The 12,955-nt window shown below is 47.7% G+C and overlaps 1 protein-coding gene across 1 annotated transcript; it reads left to right on the top strand.

Moving 5' to 3' along the window:
* The first annotated feature begins 1,088 nt into the window (after positions 1-1,088).
* LOC116989852 (zinc-binding protein A33-like) lies at positions 1,089-6,129 on the top strand. Its single transcript, XM_033047420.1, has 6 exons — positions 1,089-1,576; positions 1,667-1,762; positions 2,411-2,641; positions 3,301-3,319; positions 3,418-3,540; positions 5,390-6,129. Exons 1-6 carry the CDS (start codon positions 1,166-1,168, stop codon positions 5,920-5,922), a joined length of 1,413 nt encoding a protein of 470 aa, XP_032903311.1. The 5' UTR covers positions 1,089-1,165; the 3' UTR covers positions 5,923-6,129.
* The last annotated feature ends 6,826 nt before the right edge of the window (positions 6,130-12,955 follow it).

Below are 12,955 nucleotides of genomic sequence, written 5' to 3'. Positions count from 1 at the left end.
CCCCCCCACCCCCCCGGACATTATTAGCCGGAAAAAAGTACTTCAATATTATACCTTCCGTAAAAATATCAGTGTCTATTAATTGCACATATATTTGCACATATATTCTCTTTTATTCTATTCCACAAACATCAAAAATATTTCAACTACATAGATTTAAATTTACTAGAACTGAAATTTAAGAGGCAACAGGTAGCTCTGTGGCCCCCTTCACTGAACCTGTGCCCCCCTAAATCCCAGTTTTTTTCTGTGGCCCCCCCAGAAATTTGCCATGGTATGGCTCCAGGTTGGGAATTACTGCTTTAAACAATGCACGCAAACATAGATTGCCCCGAAGACTGCTGCATGAGAGACCGGTGCACTGTTGTGGAATAAAATAAGGGCAGAGGGAGGTCTCCGTCCACCCTGATCCCGGGCTGTGAACGGAGATGTGGGTGGCGGGTTCCACTGCCCAACAGGTGCAACGCCTGTGTTCAAGAAGGAACTGCAGATGCTGGAAGATCGAAGGTACACAAAAATGCTGGAGAAACTCAGCGGGTGCAGCAGCATCTATGGAGCGAAGGAAATAGGCGACGTTTCGGGCCGAAACCCTTCTTCAGACTGACACCCGAGGCTTCCTTAGCGCCGGGACCCGTCTGAAGAAGGGTTTCGGCCCGAAACGTTGCCCATTTCCTTCGCTCCATAGATGCTGCTGCACCCGCTGAGCTTCTCCAGCTTTTTTGTGTACCTTCGATTTTCCAGCATCTGCAGTTCCTTCTTGAACACGGTACTGTAGGGGTTGAGTTTAATGTAGTTGAGAGATACAGTCAGTGCGCAAACAGGCCCTTCGGCCCACCAGGTCCTCGCCGACCAGCGATCCCCGGCCATTAACACTATCCTACACCCACTAGGGACATTTCTTACATTTATCAAGCCAATATTTTACGCTTCCCAAGCCTTGGAGTTTGTCAGGAAAGCGAAGATCTCAGAGAAACCCCACGCAGATCACGGGGAGAACGTACAAACTCTGCACAGACAGCGCCCGTTGTCAGGATCGAACTCGGTTCTCTCCGCTGTAAGGCAGCAACTCTACCGCTGCACCACAGTGACGGTCACATGACCATGACCATATTCTGCAGATCCACGTCAGTGAATACATTTTGAACCAGGGAGAGCTGCAGATAAAATGGCTGCAAAAGACCCGGTCGCGAGTTGGACCGAGGAGGTCGTTTGTCCCATCTGCCTGGATCTCTTCACCGATCCGGTGACACTGGAGTGCGGGCACAACTTCTGCCGCTCCTGCATCACACAGAGTTGGGACAGCGAGCGGAGAAACTCCTGCCCGGAATGTAGAGAGGTGTTTACAGACCGCACCCTCAGGGTGAATCGGGCCTTGGCGAAACTGTCTGAGAAAGCTCGAGCACTGAGCCTGAATCTCAAAGAGAAGGAAAGTAAACTTCACTGCGAGGAACATCAGGAAGAACTGAAGCTGTTTTGTGAAACTGACAAGAAGCTGATCTGTGCGATTTGTGCAGCTGGGCAGGAACACAAGACTCACAGCTTCATGCCGGTAGATGAAGCTGTTAAAATCTACAAGGTAAAAGCAAACCGATTCTGATCACTTCATTGTGTCGTGTCGTGTTGATTTTCTGACATTTTTATTCTCTGATCTGAATCCCAACTCCAGGGTCAGGTGAAATCTACCTTCGAATCTCTCACAAAAAGGAAATCAAATACCCAGCAACTTGAGCAAGAACAGAAATGGAACATTTCTATTCTTCAGGTTTGTGCTATCAATTTAATGTTCTGGTGTGGATTTGATCCCTGTGATGTGTGCAATAATTTGGCATCTCTATAGAGCTCAGTAGTCGAGGGCCAGAACTCTTGGGAGAAGTTGAGCAGCCAAGGACTTTACTCCCTGGAGCACAGCAGTCTGAAGAATAGTCTGTGGCAGGTGTATAATATCATGAAACTAAATTATACGTTGGAGGGTCAGTCTTTTACACTAAGTAGGGGGGGTCGAGAATATGAGGCTATATGTTTTAGGTGAGAGGGAAAAGATTTAAAACGGACATGAAGGACAACTTTGATAGTGGCTCATGGAACGAGCTGCCAGATGAGGTAGTTGAGTCAGGTACCATAACAACAGTTCCTAAGAATTTGAACAGATTCATGGAGAGAAGTTTTAGAGCTATCTGGGCCAAATGCGGGCAGGTGGAATTAGCGCAGATGGGACATGTTGGTCGGTATCTAACAACCCTTGCTGTATGACTCTATGAAGTCTGTCATTCTAAGTGGTGCTGCTGTCTGCTAGTTCTGGTGACCTGGTTCTGTCCAGTGAGGGTTGATGGACATATAAAAATGGTTTAGGTTGCTGGGAATTGAAATGGTGAAATGGGTGAAATTGGTGAATCTTATCTTTCTCTGATAGATAGAGTCACGCAACTTTCAGTCACAGGTCACATCCCAGTTTGCTGATCTGCACCAGATTCTCGTGGAGAAAGAGCAGCGCGTACTCGGAGATATCCAGGAAGAAGAGAAGAAAATTGTAAAAGACAGTGAAGAAAATATTCAAGAGATACAAGAGAAATTAAATTCCATTCAGGAGGAACTCTCAAAGTTACAGAAACTAATAGACATGGACGGCGCGATATTTCTGAAGGTGAGGGGTTACACTACAGTTTGGCGAAGTGAAAGTGCACACTCACAAAGTGGTGGGTTACATTTCTTAAATAAATGCTGCATTTGCCAGTAATTCTGTACTGGGTCAATGTTCCATCTGTTCCATCTACTCACCAATTCTGACAACAATTCCCCAAATTCCAGGAACCCTCATGCATTTATCCCACTTCAACTTCAATTTAACTGCAATATTATCTTCAGGCCACCCTGTGAGTTCCACATTCTCTTTACTACATTTCTTGTGGAATTTATTAAAGGCCATCATACATTCCAGGCATTATCTCTCTTTTCCCCACAAGTAGTGATAATATTTCCAACCCCCACCCATTTAAATCCGCCGCTGACCTTAAAACATTCCATCCTATTATCTCTGACATCTTCTCCAGATAAAATCCCACGACCTGCCCGGTCTTACTCGTAAGTTGCATACTCGCAGTTATTTTCATCCACATTCCTAATGCTTTCCCCCGTGTTCGATGTCTCAACGACAATATCCACTTTCTGTCTGTGTGACAGCGGCAAAGAGTTGGGATGTGGGAATTATCAGAGGGTTTTTTGTAGCAATTTGGTGAAATACCCACCGTCGGGATCATGACAATCCATCTCAGTCTATTTAGATTTGTGTTTTATTTATTTCAGGAGCAAGCTGGTCACAAGACGAGGTAGGACATGCTTTTGACTGAAACAATGTATGTTTTTATAGTACCGCTCAAAAAAACAGAGAATGCTCAGTTTCTAACCAGCTGTTAAATATTTGCAGGGTTAGAGATGAAACCTACTCTCTGGGTGTGGTAGAAGGTGTGATGCCGATTGACAAGTTTGAACTCACTTTTTTCATCAACATGGTATTGAGAGAAGCATCTGATATCATCAAACAAGGTAAAACTGATACCTATTAACAACTCTTTGTGTGAAGAAAACTGCGTCCTCCAGTATTGATATCCCTGCATGACAATAAGGGTTCGATGATCTAGCCTATACCTTGTTGCGAACATTGGCAGACTTCCTCGCTATCCACATTTCCCATTCTCCACAAACATACTTGTCACACCTCCTACATTCACATCCAGGCCAGGAAAATATAACATAAACAGCAAAGGTTGCAGCACCGATCTCTGCTGCACACCACCAGTCACAGACCTCCAAGCTGAACATCCGTCTACCACTATCTTCCACCTCCAACCACCAAGCCAATTGTGGATCCATTTTACCAACTCGTCTTGGGTCCCACCTGCTTTTGATTTCTGGACCAGCCTTGCATGCAAAACATTGTCAAGTCCCTCAGTGAAGTTCACATATTGTCTCACAATGAGATCATAGTGTTCGTGGTTGTACAGACATATCAAATCCACCCTCCACTATAGAAAGCAAGTAAACAGTAGCAGATTGTCTCGCCCCTCCAGTCCACTCCCGTTCAATATAATAATAATAATGGATGGGATTTATATAGCGCCTTTCTAATACTCAAGGCGCTTTACATCGCATTATTCATTCACTCCTCAGTCACACTCGGTGGTGGTAAGCTACTTCTGTAGCCACAGCTGCCCTGGGGCAGACTGACGGAAGCGTGGCTGCCAATCTGCGCCTACGGCCCCTCCGACCACCACCAATCACTCACACACATTCACACACATTCACACACAGGCAAAGGTGGGTGAAGTGTCTTGCCCAACGACACAACGACAGTATGCACTCCAAGCGGGATTCGAACCGGCTACCTTCCGGTTGCCAGCCGAACATTTAGCCCATTGTGCCATCTGTCGTCCCGTAAATATGATCACGGCAACACCACCCCGCATCTCTACATCCTCTTAACAACCTCTAATTACCACTCACATTCGTCTCCTCAGCTTCCAATCTGCCTCTCCCTCTCCATCTACTGGCAAGATATTTGAATACCCGCCTTATTTCTCCATCTTCACCCGCAATCTCTCGTTCATCCTCACTTTACGCATTTGTTTTCCCCATCCGCACGCCCCTGCCCCCTCCCGTTCCCGATAACCCGCGGAATGTTCCCTTACCTGCCCGGTTCGGACACTCGGGGAAAGATATAGGTTATCCATCCATAGAAACATAGAAACATAGAAAATAGGTGCAGGAGTAGGCCATTCGGCCCTTCGAGCCTGCACCACCATTCAATACGATCATGGCTGATCATCCAACTCATTATCCCATCCCTGCCTTCTCTCCATACCCCCTGGTCCCTTTAGCCACAAGGGCCAAATCTAACTCCCTCTTAAATATAGCCAATGAACTGGCCTCAACTACCAAGGAAATCATTTTTTACACAGAGAGTGGTGAATCTGTGGAATTCTCTGCCACAGAAGGCAGTTGAGGCCAGTTCATTGGATATATTTAAGAGGGGGTTAGATGTGGCCCTTGTGGCTAAAGGGATCAGGGGGTATGGAGAGAAGGCAGGGATGGGATACTGAGTTGGATGATCAGCCATGATCATATCAAATGGCGGTGCAGGCCCGAAGAGCCGAATGGCCTACTCCTGCACCTATTTTTTATTACCTTCTGTGGCAGAGAATTCCACAGATTCACCACTCTCTGTGTAAAAAATGATTCACAGGTCACATCCCAGTTTGCTGAACTGCACCAGATTCTCGTGGTTGGAGTGAAACCTCGAGCAAGTTTTCAGTTATACGCCCGCCTGTGCCCGAGTCTCCCCCCGACCCCGGGGACTCTCTGATTCTCTGCTTCTTTCCCCCCCCCCCCCCCCCAGTCTCCATCACCCTAGATGACGAAACATCGGGTCCGCAGCTCGAGGTGTCTGAGGATCGGAAGAGGGTGAAACTGGCCGAGTACTGCAGGAATCTCCCTGAAACCGAGAAGAGGTTTACATCCCTGGAGTGTGTGCTGGGATCGGAGGGATTCACATCGGGGAGATATTACTGGGAGGTGGAGGTGGCGGAGTGTCGTGGCTGGAGTCTAGGGGTCGCCGCAGAGTCTGTGGAGAGGGGTGACGAGTTAGAGTTGAACCCGGAGTCTGGAGTCTGGAGCATTGGGCGGCAGGGTGACTGGTTTCATGCAAATACCGAACCTTTAACCCTACTCCCCCACCGTCCCACCCCCAGGAGGGTGGGAGTTTATCTCAGTTACGAGTCCGGGATAGTGTCATTTTACGACGCGCCAACCAAGTCCCATCTCCACACCTTCATTGGGAATAAATTCACGGAGAAACTTTATCCTTTCTTCTGGGTTTGGGATGAAAACCAGTGGCTGATAATCTACTCCGGTTCCGCTCTGGGTGTGTAAAAGGGTCGGGTCCCGGGACCGGCGTCAGGAGCGGGGCTCAGGGGCTGTGGGGCAGAAACCCGGTGGACAACAGGTCGGCGCTGAATGAACGGCTCCCATTTAATCCCCAAATTCCGCGTCGTGAAACAAACCCCAGTGAGCGCGGAAATAAAACCAGGGGGAATGTAAATGTGGGAAGAGTGAAATAAAGAGCAACTGAAATCAGAGCTGTCTGTCTGTCGATCCGTTCATTTCAATGCGTTAACCGCGTCCGGCAACGGAACAGAAATTACTTTTGTGAAAATATAAAGAGTGAAACAATCTCCCTTCCCGCGGGTTCAGCAGCAGCCGCGGGCGGCGGGTCCTGAGCTCCGGGCTCCCCCGGGTTCTAAAGCCGGCCGTGTAAGTTGTGGAGATAGAAATAATGCTAAATGTTGGAATGGGAGTTACATAGATGGGCTGTGTAGTGTGTTGGAAGGAACTGCAGATGCTGGTTTAGACGATAGACAATAGGCGCAGGAATAGGCCATTTGGCCCTTCGAGCCAGCAGCTCCATTCAATGAGATCATGGCTGATCATCCCCAATCAGTACCCCGTTCCCGACTTCTCCCCATATCCCCTGACTCCGCTTTCTCTAAGAGCCCTGTCTAGCTCTCTCTTGAAAGTATCCAGAGAACCTGCCTCCACCGCCCTCTGAGCCAGAGAATTCCACAAACTGACAACTCTATGTGAAAAAGTGTTTCCTCATCTGTTCTGTGGCCCCTGGTTCTGGACTCTCCCAATATCAGGAACATGTTTCCTGCCTCTAGCGTGTCCAATCCCTTGACAATCTTATATGTTTCAATGAGATACCCTCTCATCCTTCTAAACTCCAGAGTGTACAAGCCCAGCCGCTCCATTCTCTCAGCATATGTCCCGCCATCCCGGGAATTAACCTTGTAAACCTATGCTGCACTCCCTCAATAGCAAGAATGTCCTTCCTCAAATGAGGCGCTGGTAAGGCTGCATTTGGAACAGGGGGAGCCATTCTGGTCACAATATCTCAGGAAGGATGTGCGAGAGTCCAGAGGAGGTTTACAAGAATGATCCCAGGATCGAGTGGGTTAACCTATGATGAGCGTTTGTCGGCACTGGGCCTGTACTCGCTGGAGTTCAGAAGAATGAGGGAGTGGGGAGAGAGGGGGGGGGGACCTCATTGATAAATACAGAATAGTGAAAGACTTGGATAGAGTGAATGTGGAGAGGATATTTCCACCGGTGGGAGAGTCTAGGACTAGAGGTAATAGCCTTAGCATTAAAGGACGTTCTTTTAGGAAGGAGATGAGGAGAAATGTATTTAGTCAGTGGAATTCTTTGCTACAGAATGCTGTGGAGGCCAAGTCAGTGGATATTTTTAAGGCAGAGACAGATTGATTTTTGATTAGTTGAGATGCCAGAGAATGGGAGAAATAGATCAGCCATGATTGGTTGGCAGAGTATACTTGATGGGCCGAACGGCCTAATTTACCCCTATCACATGACCCGATGTCCCCGCCGGATCACGTGACCCTCGGTGCCCAGCAATCAAAGTCAAAGTCCAAAGGTGCAGGGAAGTGAATTTGCCAGCAGCGATACACTTAAAAAGGACACACAATGCACAATAGAATTTAACACAAACATCCACCACAGCATTCTTCACTGTGGTGGGCGAGGATGAGGAATGAAAGTTCTGGCAACTTGGAGCTGGGATGCTCCCGCGTGGACCCTTTTCTCCTTGTTTGTGAGAGGCCTTTACATAATACTTGGATGTAAAAGTTAACTTTAACAATGATGTGAACGTGATTGACACGGTTATTTGTGGGGAGGCAATGAATTCTGGACGCGTGGGTAACGTTCAAATCGTGTGATACAGGCTCTAAATCTCACTTCATCCAGGCGCTGGGGCGAGTGTATCTTCGGTTTAAACCAGCATTTCGGAAAGAAGGGATGGGTGGCGTTTCGGGTCGAGACCTGTAGTGCAATGAGACCCATACACAGGAGTAATAACTCGTAGTTTTTTATTGTAACACATGCGGAGGAAACATTACATGATATCGTCTCCGTGGTCAGCATCTAGTCTGACCGTGAGATAGTGAGGTGCTGTATTAATAGTCCAGGGTAGGGATGAAGCTCTGGACTGTGGACACGTGGAATGTGCAGCATGCATAATATGTGTGGTCATATCTATATAGTGAAGGCAGACTAATGTGGTTACTCTACAAAGGTAGATAAAAATGCTGGAGAAACTCAGCGGGTGGGGCAGCATCTATGCAGCGAAGGAAATAGGCGACGTTTCGGGTCGAGACCCTTCTTCAGACTGTTTAAGAAGGAACTGCAGATGCTGGAAAATCGAAGGTACACAAAAATGCTGGAGAAACTCAGCGGGTGCAGCAGCATCTATGGAGCGAAGGAAATAGGCAACATTTCGGGCCAAAACCCTTCACTGCGGATGCTGGTTTACATTGCGAACTTGGGCGAAGCGATCGCTTGATCTCACCGATGTAGAGCAGCTGACACCGAGAGCAGCGGATGCAATAGATGAGGTTGGAGGAGGTTCAGGTGAACCTCTGCCTCACCTGGAAAGACTACTACAAGATCCTTCTTCAGACTGAAGAGGGGGGGGGGGCAGTCTGAAGAAGGGTCTCGACCCGAAACGTCACCCATTCCTTCTCTCCAGAGATGCTGCCTGTCCCGCTGAGTTACTCCAGCTTCTTGTGTCAAACTTCTGTTTAAACCAGCGTCTTGCAGTTCCTTCCCACACAGTTATCAAATGTTGTTCAGACCAAGAACACAATGTGTTCCAAGTGAATGTAATGAACTAACTGTCCCCCACTACACTGTTTTGGTTTGACATTAATATTATAACTATGCAGACCTTGGACTTTGTTATCTCCACTTTCTCTGTAACTGTAACACGTTCATTCTGTAACACAGCATTCTGCCCGCTGGTGTTTAACCCTTTCCACTATCTGCTGTACTTGAGTATGGGTTGATTATACTCACATAATAGACTGGATAGAAAACAAACAACGATTTCAATTGCCAACAATAAACAAATACCAAAGCCAATAATGTCTGACAGTGGATTTTAAACCCATTCAAAAATAATTTTCTACGTTGACACAATAGCACAGTTTCAACCAACGCACAGCTGATAGATCAAGCGCCAGGGTCCCGGGTTCGATCCTGGCTGGGGGTGCTGTCTGTACGGAGTTTGCACGTTCTACAAGGTTTACAAGGTTAATTCCCGGGATGGCAGGACTGTCATATACCGAGAGAATGGAGCGGCTGGGCTTGTATACTCTGGAGTTTAGAAGGATGCGAGGGTATCTCATTGAAACATATAAGATTGATAATGGCTTGGAGACACTAGAAGCAGGAAACATGTTCCCGATGTTGGGGGAGTCCAGAACCAGGGGCCACAGTTTAAGAACGGAGACGAGGAAACGCTTTTTCTCACAGAGAGTGGTGAGCCTGTGGAATTCTGTGGAGGCAGGTTCTCTGGATGCTTTCAAGAGAGAGCTAGATAGGGCTCTTAAAATAGCGGAGTCAGGGGATATGGGGGAGAAGGCAGGAACGGGGTACTGATTGGGGATGATCAGCCATGATCACATTGAATGGCGGTGCTGGTTCGAAGGGCCGAATGGCCTACTCCTGCACCTATTGTCTATTGTCTATTAACTCCAGTATTTGCTGGAGAAACTTACCACTTATAAATAAGAATATACAATGCAGTTACCATATCACATTACTCAAACACTTCTGAAAACCTTTCTTATCCAGTACAGTCCTCCAATAAAGATCGATACCAACCAACAAGCACCCACTTTTACCCACGAAAGCAGTTCTGCCTTCCTACTTCCTACATAAGAGTCAAGAGTTAAGAGAGTCAAGTCAAGAGCATTTAATTGTCATATGTAGCAAAAACTAACAATGAAATCTCCTTTGCTGCAGCTTAAGAGGCCTGTAAACGCAATAACATACATATATATATATTGATCACAGCCATACTGCAAGGGCCAGGAAGCGAGCGGGCAAGATCATCTCTGACCCCTCTCACCCTGGCCACAAACTCTTTTAATTACTTCCCTCTGGAAGGCGACTCCGGACTGTCAAAGCTGCCACAGCCAGACATAAAAATAGTTTTTATCCACGAGTAATAGCCCCAAAATCTGTAGTCTCCTTTTCTGGTATTTTATTGAATTCACGTGTTTAATCAATAATGTTTTATTGTTAATGTTTTATGTGTCATTCCTAACTGTCACTGTATGTCATGTTGTTGGCGGAACACATAGAAACATAGAAACATAGAAATTAGGTGCAGGAGTAGAGGCCATTCGGCCCTTCGAGCCTGCACCGCCATTCAATATGATCATGGCTGATCATCCAACTCAGTATCCCGTACCTGCCTTCTCTCCATACCCTCTGATCCCCTTAGCCACAAGGGCCACATCTAACTCCCTCTTAAATATAGCCAATGAACTGGCCTCGACTACCCTCTGTGGCAGGGAGTTCCAGAGATTCACCACTCTCTGTGTGAAAAAGGTTCTTCTCATCTCGGTTTTAAAGGATTTCCCCCTTATCCTTAAGCTGTGACCCCTTGTCCTGGACTTCCCCAACATCGGGAGCAATCTTCCTGCATCTAGCCTGTCCAACCCCTTAAGAATTTTGTAAGTTTCTATAAGATCCCCTCTCAATCTCCTAAATTCTAGAGAGTATAAACCAAGTCTATCCAGTCTTTCTTCATAAGACAGTCCTGACATCCCAGGAATCAGTCCAAGGCAAATTCCTTGTATGTGAATACTTGGCCAATAAACTTATTCAATCATTCCACATGACCATCACGGTGCAAACAGCACTGTTCATGGTGCTGGAGCAACTCAATGGGCCAGGCAACATCTCTGGAGAAAAGCAATAGGTGGAGTTTCGGGTCCAGGCCCTTCTTCAGACTGAGATTCAGGGGAGAGGGAAACTAGAGGTGTGGAAAGGTACAGAGCAGATCACAGGCCGCACCGATGACCAAAGAGCCCACAATGGTCCATTGTTGGCTGTGGAGGAAGTGACACCAGGCGATACAAACAGCAAAACTAGCAGGGCGACTAGGGTGGGGGTGGGGGGGGGGGGTGGAGAGAGATGGAACCATAGACACACAGCCCGTAGAAGTTCATACTTGCTGAGGTAAGCGTTATGCAGTGTTCAATGGCCTTATGGTTGTTGGGAGGAAGCCCTTCCTGGTGGTCACTGGTTTCCAGACACCTGTAGGGGGAGAATTAGGCCGCTCGGTCCATCAATTCTACTCCGCCATAGTGTAACTTCCTCCCGATGGTAGCAGTGAGATGAGAGCGTGGCCAGGGCAATGTGGGTCCGAAGAAGGGTCTCCACCCGAAATGTCACCCATTCCTTTTCTCCAGAGATGCTGCCTAGCCCGCTGAGTTACTCCAGCTTGTTGGGTCTTTGATGATATTGGCTGCCTTGTTGAACAGCGCCTTCCGCCGATCCCATCGATGGGTGGGTAGTTCAGTACCTGTCAGGCTGCCTCTGGTACTCTATGTAATATCATCATCCCATCAAACTCCCCCAGGCTTCACAACTCGCGTACACACGAGGGGGAGGGGGGGGGGGGGGGTCTCGTGGCGATGTAACTCACCTTGGAAGAAAGCCCTGTGCACCCGGTGGAAACCCACTCGGGTCACAGGGAGAACGTGCAAACTCCACGCTGGCAGCACCGGAGGTCAACATCGAACCTAGTAGGTCCCACGAAGGTAGAAACATAGAAACATAGAATATAGGTGCAGGAGTAGGCCATTCGGCCCTTCGAGCCTGCACCGCCATTCAATATGATCATGGCTGATCATCCAACTTAGTATCCTGTACCTGCCTTCTCTCCATACCCCCTGATCTCTTTAGCCACAAGGGCCACATCTAACACCCTCTTAAATATAGCCAATGAACTGGCCTCAATTACCTTCTGTGGCAGAGAATTCCAGAGATTCACCACTCTCTGTGTGAAAAAAGTTTTCCTCATCTCGGTCCTAAAAGATTTTCCCCTTATCCTTAAACTGTGACCCCTTGTTCTGGACTTCTCCAACATCGGGAACAATCTTCCTGCATCTAGCCTGACCCCTTAAGAATTTTGTAAGTTTCTATAAGAACCCCCCTCAATCTTCTAAATTCTAGCGAGTACAAACCGAGTCTATCCAGTCTTTCTTCATATGAAAGTCCTGACTCCCAGGAATCAGTCTGGTGAACCTTCTCTGTACTCCCTCTATGGCAAGAATGTCTTTCCTCAGATTAGGAGACCAAAACTGTACGCAATACTCCAGGTATGGTCTCACCAAGACCCTGTACAACTGCAGTAGAACCTCCCTGCTCCTATACTCAAAATAGAAGAGAGAGGATGAGTCTGAAGAAGGGTCCCGACCCAAAACATAATCTGTCCATGTTCTCCAGAGATGCTGCCTGACTCGCTGAGTTACTCCAGCACTCTGTGAAACGTCACCTATCCATGTTCTCCACAGATGCTGCCTGACCCGCTGAGTTACTCCAGCACTCTGTGAAACGTCACCTATCCATGTTCTCCACAGATGCTGCCTGACCCGCTGAGTTACTCCAGCACTCTGTGAAACGTCACTTATCCATGTTCTCCAGAGATGCTGCCTGACCCGCTGAGTTACTCCAGCACTCTGTGAAACGTCACCTATCCACGTTCTCCACAGATGCTGCCTGACCCGCTGAGTTACTCCAGCACTCTGTGAAACGTCACCTATCCATGTTCTCCAGAGATGTTGCCTGACCCGCTGAGTTACTCCAGTACCTTGTGCCTATCGTTGGTGTAAACCGGCGCCTGCAGTTCTTTTGTGTCTACATTTCAGTCCCTCGAATCTGAGAGGCAGCGAGCGGCTCGGCTATTTGCTGCTATGCTTGGCGTTTTGTAGCATTTTAAAACATGGCCCTTGGCGTGGTGGGTCTTGAGTCGAGGTTCGGATGTAGGAGCCAAGAGGCAGAGTGAAACGAAGTGGAAACTTAAATCTCCCCC

The sequence above is a fragment of the Amblyraja radiata genome, chromosome 30, assembly GCF_010909765.2.
Source record: "Amblyraja radiata isolate CabotCenter1 chromosome 30, sAmbRad1.1.pri, whole genome shotgun sequence".
In the NCBI taxonomy this organism is placed as follows: domain Eukaryota; kingdom Metazoa; phylum Chordata; class Chondrichthyes; order Rajiformes; family Rajidae; genus Amblyraja; species Amblyraja radiata.
This window is presented reverse-complemented; position numbering and strand designations above follow the sequence as displayed.